General features: G+C 36.2%; 1 protein-coding gene across 1 annotated transcript; it reads left to right on the top strand.

Moving 5' to 3' along the window:
* The first annotated feature begins 6,630 nt into the window (after positions 1-6,630).
* On the top strand, positions 6,631-10,758 carry rhcga (Rh family, C glycoprotein a). The gene is made up of 11 exons (XM_033989634.2): positions 6,631-6,908; positions 7,352-7,544; positions 7,814-7,964; positions 8,054-8,201; positions 8,610-8,776; positions 8,891-9,028; positions 9,299-9,435; positions 9,634-9,758; positions 9,911-9,984; positions 10,056-10,129; positions 10,208-10,758. Exons 1-11 carry the CDS (start codon positions 6,695-6,697, stop codon positions 10,239-10,241), a joined length of 1,455 nt encoding a protein of 484 aa, XP_033845525.1. The 5' UTR covers positions 6,631-6,694; the 3' UTR covers positions 10,242-10,758.
* The last annotated feature ends 1,014 nt before the right edge of the window (positions 10,759-11,772 follow it).

Here is an 11,772-nt window from a genome sequence, read left to right on the forward strand (position 1 = left end):
CTTGTTCAGCATGATAGCTTCATACTCCCTCCCCTCTGTCCTGGCGTCCTGGCTCTCCTGCCGTAGCATTTGAGTTGCAGCTTGTGCGTATATATATTTTTTTCATCAATTTTTCCCCAATAAACAAAACCAGAAGAACCAATTTAAACAATTACACTTTAAATGTACAGCTGTGATCCCAAATAGTTTACAGACTTTTACTGATGTTTTTGACCCATGGCACATACTGTACCATTGCAAAGCTTTGCAAAGTAATGGGGGTAATAACAGAATTGCCTCCACCAGATTTCTTCCATCAGACAACCATACATTTCCCTTCAAAAAGCGCCCCATTTGAAAGTATAAATATAAATAACATAAATGTAAATAAGTGACCATGCCAACTATATAGATTATATAGATTTTTTCCTTGACAGTATTACAGCACATTATGTCCCCTCAATATCTTTCAATAACCATTGAACCCATTATATTGTCTGTTTACCAATTTCAACTGTAGGATTAGACATCACAGTTGCATAATTTTGGATGTATGGAGAACCTTTGCATTTTCATGGACCTCCAGCCATAAAACTGTCATAATGTTATGTCCAACTGTCAATTACAAGACAAAATAAAATCATCGATTCTTTAGCCTGGTTGCAAAAATATATCAAGACATGATACCTCAATTATATAGCACGATGCTTCCTCTGTTTTACTGCACGTACAGTGGCTGCAGTCAGGGGCGTGCTCTACTCACCTGACTCTATGAGTAATATCTAAGCCCAGCTGACTGGCCCAGACAACCTGTAGGACATGTTCAGTGACTTCCAGTTATCCTTAGCATCTTCTAAGTATAAGTATAAGTATACGTATAAGTATGCTGCTGTTTGTTTTATGTGACTCCATGGTAACAAAACAAATGGCTTAAGATGCGTTCAAAAGAGGATAATGTTTTTCCATGCGTTGCTAATGCTGTTTATACGAGGTGCAGTAATCTCTTAAATATTGATTATTCAGATGAGATTATGATTGCCATAAATCCAATAAACTACACTTACTAAGCCTGACATCCAAACATGTGCATAAATTACAAATGTAACTAATAACTAATATCTAAAATATTAGTTCGCTGTGGGAGTTTTTGACTGGTCAAACCAGACCCCAGACTTACAGAACCGTTGTTGTTTTTTTCCATTCACAGGCATTTGTTCTAAGCTTTGTAAAAGAATGGACCTAAGTCATGTTTACATGAACAAAATGTCAAAGATGTAACCAAAAATAAATTACTTAAACTTACAGTAATTATGATCAATCGCTCATTATCAAATCATGTGTTTAAAAGGAAGCGTCAACATTACAATTAAATGCGTGTTTTATGCAAACCACATCTAATTATTACTGCGCACAACTATTAGTACTTAGTGTTTTCTATTGAGCAATAATTATGTTATTTTAGTCACACCTCAAATGTGTTTATTGAGCCAGAACAGAGCCTTTTCCCCGTATTTTACCTTTTATGTTGTATTATGTAGAAAGAAAAGGCTTTAAAAGACAGAGTCCAGATGACTTACCTTTAACACCATCTCTAACTTTAACACCATCTCTAACTTTAACACCATCTCTAACTTTAACACCATCTCTATGTTTAACACCATCTCTAACTTTAACATCATCTCTAACTTTAACACCATCTCTATGTTTAACACCATCTCTAACTTTAACACCATCTCTAACTTTAACACCATCTCTAACTTTAACACCATCTCTACCTTTAACACCATCTCTACGTTTAACACCATCTCTAACTTTAACACCATCTCTAACTTTAACACCATCTCTATGTTTAACACCATCTCTATGTTTAACATCATCTCTAACTTTAACACCATCTCTAACTTTAACACCATCTCTAACTTTAACACCATCTCTATGTTTAACACCATCTCTATGTTTAACACCATCTCTATGTTTAACATCATCTCTAACTTTAACACCATCTCTAACTTTAACACCATCTCTATGTTTAACACCATCTCTAACTTTAACATCATCTCTAACTTTAACACCATCTCTATGTTTAACACCATCTCTAACTTTAACACCATCTCTATGTTTAACACCATCTCTAACTTTAACACCATCTCTATGTTTAACACCATCTCTATGTTTAACACCATCTCTAACTTTAACATCATCTCTAACTTTAACACCATCTCTAACTTTAACATCATCTCTAACTTTAACACCATCTCTATGTTTAACACCATCTCTAACTTTAACACCATCTCTATGTTTAACACCATCTCTATGTTTAACACCATCTCTAACTTTAACACCATCTCTAACTTAAACACCATCTCTACCTTTAACACCATCTCTATGTTTAACACCATCTCTAACTTTAACACCATCTCTAACTTTAACACCATCTCTACCTTTAACACCATCTCTACGTTTAACACCATCTCTAACTTTAACACCATCTCTAACTTTAACACCATCTCTATGTTTAACACCATCTCTATGTTTAACATCATCTCTAACTTTAACACCATCTCTATGTTTAACACCATCTCTATGTTTAACACCATCTCTATGTTTAACATCATCTCTAACTTTAACACCATCTCTAACTTTAACACCATCTCTATGTTTAACACCATCTCTATGTTTAACATCATCTCTAACTTTAACACCATCTCTAACTTTAACACCATCTCTATGTTTAACACCATCTCTATGTTTAACACCATCTCTATGTTTAACACCATCTCTAACTTTAACACCATCTCTAACTTTAACACCATCTCTATGTTTAACACCATCTCTATGTTTAACACCATCTCTAACTTTAACACCATCTCTAACTTTAACACCATCTCTATGTTTAACACCATCTCTATGTTTAACACCATCTCTAACTTTAACACCATCTCTACCTTTAACACCATCTCTATGTTTAACACCATCTCTAACTTTAACACCATCTCTATGTTTAACACCATCTCTACCTTTAACACCATCTCTATGTTTAACACCATCTCTACCTTTAACACCATCTCTACGTTTAACACCATCTCTAACTTTAACACCATCTCTAACTTTAACACCATCTCTAACTTTAACACCATCTCTATGTTTAACACCATCTCTATGTTTAACACCATCTCTAACTTTAACACCATCTCTAACTTTAACACCATCTCTATGTTTAACACCATCTCTATGTTTAACACCATCTCTATGTTTAACACCATCTCTAACTTTAACACCATCTCTAACTTTAACACCATCTCTACCTTTAACACCATCTCTATGTTTAACACCATCTCTACCTTTAACACCATCTCTATGTTTAACACCATCTCTAACTTTAACACCATCTCTATGTTTAACACCATCTCTACCTTTAACACCATCTCTATGTTTAACACCATCTCTAACTTTAACACCATCTCTAACTTTAACACCATCTCTATGTTTAACACCATCTCTATGTTTAACACCATCTCTATGTTTAACACCATCTCTAACTTTAACACCATCTCTAACTTTAACACCATCTCTATGTTTAACACCATCTCTATGTTTAACACCATCTCTAACTTTAACACCATCTCTAACTTTAACACCATCTCTATGTTTAACACCATCTCTATGTTTAACACCATCTCTAACTTTAACACCATCTCTAACTTTAACACCATCTCTATGTTTAACACCATCTCTATGTTTAACACCATCTCTAACTTTAACACCATCTCTATGTTTAACACCATCTCTACCTTTAACACCATCTCTATGTTTAACACCATCTCTAACTTTAACACCATCTCTATGTTTAACACCATCTCTATGTTTAACACCATCTCTAACTTTAACACCATCTCTCACTTTAACACCATCTCTATGTTTAACACCATCTCTATGTTTAACACCATCTCTACCTTTAACACCATCTCTATGTTTAACACCATCTCTAACTTTAACACCATCTCTATGTTTAACACCATCTCTACCTTTAACACCATCTCTATGTTTAACACCATCTCTACCTTTAACACCATCTCTATGTTTAACACCATCTCTACCTTTAACACCATCTCTACTATCGACCACACCTAGACAAGGTCCCACCAATTGTTTTATGTTATTTTTTGTAAAAAGCTGTTTCTGATAACCGATTTCTGTCTCACTTTGCATATTGAAACTTGAAAGGCGTGCTCGGCCATGTGCAGAATATCAAACTGTTGTCCTATCTGACAGTGACATCTGAACAGAACCACAGGCGACACCTGACTGTCTCAGTATCTCTGTGGCATCAAGGTTACGCTCGGGCTGATCTTACATCGACCTGAGCAAATTCTTCCTTGTTTAGTCATCCAGTGATCAAGAAAAAAGAAGCGCGCGTGTCACGATAACAAAATTTGAGATATGATATACTGCTGAAGAAATAGACAATAGACAATAAATAAAGTCATTTATGCTACTGATGCAATAACCCTAAAGCAGGATAATCCCAAAAAAAACAAATTCAAATGTACAAAATAAAAAAAACAAACACTCCAATATTTAGTTTGTATTTATAATGAGTCATAGAAGTAATTTATTCAGCCCATACAGCTCAAATCTTATCGTACACAACAATAAGAAAAAGTTTCCCACTAATACAGAGAAAAAGTTTCCACGTTAAAACCCAAAAATGACTGAGTATTTGACTGATCAAACAGACAGATTCAAATGATAGGACGGTATTGGCAGGATTATAAACTGTGTAAGATCAGTTACCACTTAATCCTGTTCTCCAGTCTCATGCCAAAAATAACATAATGGTTACTGTATTAAAGTGATGAAGGATAAGTAAATAATGACTTCAAAGACAACAGCACGGGAATTTGTTTTTTCTTTTAGGCCTTACATTATTTCATTATGTTCTAAAATTTGTAACTTATGGTTAAGGGGCAAAAGCTCGGTTTGGAAGTGAGTGTTGGTTTAGCGTTTTCTATCTAGACAAACTAAAATCTGTCATTGTCGTTGAAAAGCTAAACACCCTGCCTGTTTCCATCAAGACTGACAATAACTGATTGAATCTACAGAAACATCAACGCAAACAATGGATGTCCACAGGGCAGGAGTGTGCGACACCATGTGACTGGGGACATTGCTCAAATACCACAAAACGATAACAATCTCAAACCGTCATAATACTCCTCTTGTCACATGTTCTGGTAAAAAATATTTTAAGGTAATTCTCTGTTGATTAGTGTTCAGCATTGAAGTGCAATTATCCTTGACATTTGTAGATCTACTCATTCTGAAATTAATTGATTAATGACTTGAATGATTCTTACATAACTAATTTATTATACTTGATCCTGTTAAAGACATTATGCAACCAGAAAAAAATTCATAGTGGACATTAACATGGACAAGATGATTTTTGAAACAGCAGAAAAAATTCTCCAAAGTTTCAACTCTGATCCAAACCACATGTTTTTACTATGTCCAGAAATGTCTGTAGACTCAATGATTAAAAACATAAAGTTAAATTCACATTTGAAGTGTTACGTAGGCCTACACACAGCAAGCGCAAATATACAGATAAATAAATACACAATTTATCTGAATAAAATACAAAAGTAAACAAAATGTGGCAGTTAATGTATTTTTAAAATGTCATGTTAAAGTGTGATAAAAAAGTTCATTGCATAATGACTAAAAGAAAGTTTAGGAAGAAAAAAACAGATACTATCTGGAATGTTCCTTGTGTCACTGAAGCTCAGCAGTAAATGACAAATCCTCTTTTGGTATTTGTCCTGGTGGTATCTTGATCAAAAACACATGCAAAACACACAGCAGGCGCAGCGTTTGCACACTCAGTAATAAACAAAACTTTTAAAATAAGGCAACATAAAGCTGCACCTCACCGTCTGGAGTTTCTCAACCTGATGACAGCGAGCAACGACCAGAGTAATAAAATATACTCGATAAATTCCTCTCTGAGTTCACTAATTACACAATAGGCACGTGAACAGGCCTTTGTAAAGAGGCTGGAGACAAGAACACAGAGTTTTTTCCGTTGTTGCGATCAAGAGCTGAGGCCTTCCTCACATAATCCACAGATTATCACTTTCTCCTTTTTTTTTCTTTTTCTTTTTTTTTTAAGGAACGAGTTAGATTAGTTTTGCGCAGGAAGCACATGAAGGCATCGATAAACCAAATTTATTATAAGATATATTATTTTTATTTTTATACTATTATATTGTATTCAGTTATAATAATTTACTTCTTATTACTACTTATTTAAAATGTAGCAATACGTAGAATATGTTATTCTGAATTGTATTTTTTACTTGAAGGGGCAAAAAAGGCGCTAACCTGCGCCTGTGCCTGCACATGTTACACCTGGTTTGATACAAATGCTAGAAAGCATCATTGTGAGACACTTGTAAGTTTTATGACCCTGTACGTGCAGCAGGTGGATGCAGAGTTCAGAGGCAGACAGGAGTGGAGAAAATCAACTCACTGGTCTTGCCCAACATGCCATTGCATGATTAGATGACACAGGTGAGCAGTGCCCAGCCCCCAGGACACACCCCCCGTGAAGACCATAAAAGTTTAGCTCAGATGTTGCCGGTTAGACCCAGGAGTGCGCAGCTGTGTGCAGGACACATCCAAACAGAGACAGCAGCAGATCATACACTTCATAATGGGCAACTGTTGCGCGTATCTGGGTCCACAAAAGAACACCAATGTCCGGGTGAGCCTCCCCGCCGTGTGCTTCGTGTGGCAGATCGCAATGATCATCCTGTTTGGTGTTTTCATCCGCTATGATGAGGAGTCAGACGCGCACTGGGTGGAAACCAGAAGACATGAAAACATCTCGAGCGACATTGAAAATGACTTCTACTACAGATACCCAAGTAAGTGCACGAGTACCACTGGCCATTAAACTGCATTAATGCAATGCATTGTTCATGTTCTAATGTTCCACAGACCAACTTTAATATTTATTTAGACAAACTGTTTCATGCTTTATCCGTTTCTCCTCCGTTTTCTTGACCTGGCAACTCTACATTAAAAGACCAAATTATTTATTTATTTATTTATTTATTTATTTATTTATTTATTTAAATCATATTCAGATTTTCTCTCAGTCTTTGCTGTAAAAATAGTGTTTGTGTGCATCAATTGGTGCACATCAAGTGGTAATTTTAAAGTGTCCCCCTTTTTTGTTTGAGCCAAATATAAATGCATAAAAATCTGAACTCATTTTCCACGAGTGCACATTTTTTGGCACAAGATCTGAATTGTATTTCCAAAACAAACCACATTCTTGACCATGTTTGTTTGTTTTGATTTTCAGGTTTCCAAGATGTCCATGTCATGATCTTCGTTGGATTTGGTTTCCTAATGACTTTCCTGAAACGCTACAGTTTTGGAGGTGTGGGTTTCAACTTCCTGATCGCAGCCTTTGGTCTCCAGTGGGCGCTCCTCATGCAGGGCTGGTTCCATTCCCTCGATCACACCACTGGGAAAATCTCCATTGGTATTGAGAGGTAAGATAATTAAACATGATGAACAAACTTAAACAAGTATCCATTTCAAGTACGTCCTGTTATGTGGAAATGATTGATGTATTAATATCAGAATGAATCAGTGAATTATCTAATCCCGTGTTTCAGTTGTCCAACCTTAAAAAAACCTGTCAGTCCTGTTTGTCCATGTCAGTTATAACAGTACATAATGTCTCGCCAATCCAATCATATCCATTATGCAATTTGAAAATTACATATTTTCTCACTACTTTCACTACTTTTTTTTTCAGTTTGATCAATGCTGACTTCTGCTGCGCTGGCTCTCTGATCGCCTACGGTGCGCTCCTGGGTAAAGTTAGCCCTGTGCAGTTGCTGGTGGTGACTTTGTTTGGTGTTACGCTATTTGCTGTGGAAGAATACATCATCCTTGATCTGCTTCATGTAAGCAGACATTAATTTTAACTTTAATTCATTTATTTTTCTATACCACATTTCCTTCTTTGACCATGTTTTATGAATGTTTTTTGTAGTGCCGTGATTCTGGTGGCTCAATGGTCATTCATGCTTTTGGCGGTTACTATGGTCTGGGCATCTCCTGGATCCTTTATCGACCAAACTTACACCAAAGCAAGCAACTCATTGGTTCTGTCTACCACTCTGATGTGTTTGCTATGATTGGTGAGTAAAATACAGCTTCATCAATAAATGCTTATATGCATACTAGATGATATGGCCAAAACATAACAAATGTTCAGTTTTAAAAGCCCCGAGACTAACAACTGATCTTATTGATACATATCACTTAAATCACCATTGCTGTCATCATTGGATACCAGATCCCAGCAGCTTTTTGATATTTGATCACTTTTAAAACAAGTCTCTCCAAATACAGGGCTGCATAAATGTGTGATTAAAATAGTCAAACAACTTTAGGACATTATAATGTAGATTTCAGATGTAGATTTTCTGCTGCAATTGAGTCTATTGGCAATAACAAACTAAAATGGTAAAAAAAAAGAAATGTGAGTGTCTTATTGTTTTTGTTACTTGGAACATGTCATAAATGTTTTAACCTTATGTCCTCAGGGACCCTGTTCTTGTGGATGTTCTGGCCCAGTTTCAACTCTGCCATCACAGACCACGGTGACGGACAGCACAGAACAGCCATAAACACGTACCTCGCTCTAGCCTCGTGTGTGCTCACCACTGTGGCCCTCTCCAGTATGTCTCAAAAGAAAGGCAAGCTGGACATGGTGAGATTTATGTACCATCGCTGACTGTACAGAACTCTTTGTACTACAAAACCTGTTGTGTTGCATGCTCAACTTTACAACATTTTTAGACTGTCATATTTTTTATTTTGACAGGTGCATATCCAGAATGCCACGCTGGCTGGTGGTGTGGCTATGGGAACAGCTGCTGAGTTTATGATTACTCCTTATGGCGCTCTGATCGTGGGCTTTTGCTGTGGCATCATATCGACGTTTGGCTACCTGTTTATCACAGTAAGACAAACTCAACATTTAGATGAAATTTTTTCCCCCAGGGAAAATGTCTCTAATCCAAGGTAGCAATTAAATGGCTGCTATCAACAACTGAGTCACAATTACTCATTGATATATAAACAAAAGAAAGTTCTGTGTCATTCATTAATTTTGAGTTGAAATAAAACTGAGTTTATGAACCCACAAATATTGCAAGAATTTGTCTTGCTGTGTAAGATAAGGTCTAAGAGTGAAACGGATACTAAGTATTTATATTGTTTGTTTTTTCAGCCTTTCTTGGAGAAGTATCTTAAGCTCCAGGACACTTGTGGAGTGCATAACTTGCATGCAATGCCAGGAATGCTCGGTGGGTTCGTAGGGGCCATTGTAGCTGCTGCTGCGAGTGAAAGTGTCTATGGAAAAGAAGGGTAAGAACTAGAATCACAACAATCCACCACTCCACCACTCCCCTCATCAAATGTCACTGTCACATGTATGTAATTATATACGTAAGCTAAAGCTAACCTGCCTTGAACCCACATCTTTACAATCAATGTTTCAAAAAAGTGTTTTTTTTTGTGTGTGTGTGTGTTTTACATTTTGTTTAAAATGTAAATTTCTTCCAGGTTGATCAATACTTTTGACTTTGAGGGCAAATTTGCAAATCGAGGAGTTGGAACACAGGGTGGATTCCAGGCGGCAGGCACATGTGTCGCCATCGCCTTTGGGCTGGTCGGAGGAGCCATCGTCGGTATGTTTAGACAGCATTTGAATTGTTTATAAAGACATGAGGAAATATGGGTGTAGGTTCTAAGAGAGGGAAATAATTGTTTTTGTTATTATAATGTCTTCAATATTAAAACAAAACTGAGTCATTTATCATGTGTGTTTATGGTCCTTAAGGTTTTATCCTGAAGTTTCCAATTTGGGGAGATCCCGCTGATGACAACTGTTATGATGATGAAGTCTACTGGGAGGTAAGCCTCTATTTTGGTCACTAGATGGCGCACTTGCTCAGACAAAAGTGTCTCATGTACTGTCTATTTAGGTTCCTGAAGATGAAGAGTCAATTCCTCCAGTGTTGGAGTACAACAACCACATGATCCACAAGCACCAAGACATGTAAGATAATAAAACACATTTTTAATTGTTAACTTATTCTAAAAATAAATATAATGTTTTTCTACTTTTGTCCAACAGAGCCGAGTCCAACTTCTCAGTGGAACAAAGTTAATCAAATACATAACTGATGTACTTTTAATATAGCTGTGGTTTAAAGAATGAGCCACTTTGACAATCTGTGAATGAAAACATTAAGATGCTTATTAATGTTATTTGAGCTCAATAAGGTGTAATATACAAAAAGCACTATGTTTATGACTAATTGTATTTAGGACAGTGGAAAATGTCCTTATGCTTATTCCAGTGTATTGCTCTTATACACCAGGGTCACAGACATGTGCTAGCTATAAAGGTTGTGTATTTAAGTATTACAATGTCCTTTTACTGCCAAATGTGACTACATTATTTTAATGTAAAATTATATGTATTTTATTTGTACATATGAATGTGCCCTTTTTTTTGAAAGGTTGAAGTTGAATAACTATGACACAGTTTACAAACCAGGCGTTTTGTGTGGTTGAAAGTTAACACTTCACTCAGAGTTTTATGTGGAAAATATCATTTGATTAACGTATTTTAATGTGAAATTTGTTTTGAAATTGTGTTGAATAAAAATGACTGTATATTTTAAATTCCCTCAGCTTGTGTTTTATCTTTGGTTTAAACTATTCTTTCAGCTAGGCCTAAAAGAAATGCATATTAATCTTGTGCATTTAAACAATGTCCTTTTGATAAAATACAGTATTTTATATTAATACTTACGTCTAACACAAGGGAGCAAAAATGTTTATAATATATATCTCCAACAAAAGGTAGTTTTACAAAGTATCAATGGGCCTATTTGTTTAATAAGTGCAAAGCATGTTTCAGTGTTGGATATTTACCAATTGCGGTGACTTTTTCACTTACAGCCTCTTGTAAAATCATGTTCTTTTTGAGTGGGTATTAACTGGTCAAGTAGGTGCTGGGACATGTCAGGTCACTCGGGGCTCTCAAATCGCCCGAGGGTGCTGCGTCTTCATTGTGATGCTGATGAGGTGTGGACAGGCCAGTCTCTAGGGTCGTCATCTGACCAGTGGCGGCGGCTTTAATGAACTCTGAATACACTGGTGGACATCTGCTTTGTGTTGGCCAGGTTAACCAGGGCCAAAAGCTCTATTAAGTAAGAATGTGAATGGTCTGGATGGATGAGTTAAATGATTTATGTGACTCTTCTTGTTTATCCTCTGATTATGTGGTGAGACATTCATACTGACTCTACTTAGGCTAATCATTTTACAGATATGAGTAAGAAGCAGCATATGCAGCTCAGAGTAAATAGGATAATGTGCTTCCTTGCTTCTAATGTAAGTTTGTCAAGATACTCTTTATTCCATAGTAGCGTTAAGCAATAGCAATGCATTATAAATTACTTTTTTTATGATTTATGATTTGGTTTGCTTATATATTGATTTTTCTTTTGATTCAGACGAAACCCATTCACAAGACCCATACATTTACTGAGAGAAAGAGAGAGATGTCTTTGCTCAGTGACTGACAGCTCCAGCACTCATCCTGGGCCTGGGAGAACTATGAATCTCCCTCTGTGAATCTCCCTCTGTGAATCTCCCTCTGTGAATCTCCCTCTGTGAATCTCCCTCTGT

Source organism: Periophthalmus magnuspinnatus, chromosome 3 (genome assembly GCF_009829125.3).
Source record: "Periophthalmus magnuspinnatus isolate fPerMag1 chromosome 3, fPerMag1.2.pri, whole genome shotgun sequence".
NCBI classification, from domain to species: Eukaryota; Metazoa; Chordata; class Actinopteri; order Gobiiformes; family Gobiidae; genus Periophthalmus; species Periophthalmus magnuspinnatus.

Coding starts and splice junctions, on each gene's coding strand:
- rhcga (XM_033989634.2), top strand. CDS start 6,695: ATGGGCAACTGTTGCGCGTATCTGGGTCCACAAAAGAACACCAATGTC. Junction 6,909..7,351: donor CTTCTACTACAGATACCCAA/GTAAGTGCACGA, acceptor TTTGATTTTCAG/GTTTCCAAGATGTCCATGTC. Junction 9,029..9,298: donor TTGGCTACCTGTTTATCACA/GTAAGACAAACT, acceptor TTGTTTTTTCAG/CCTTTCTTGGAGAAGTATCT.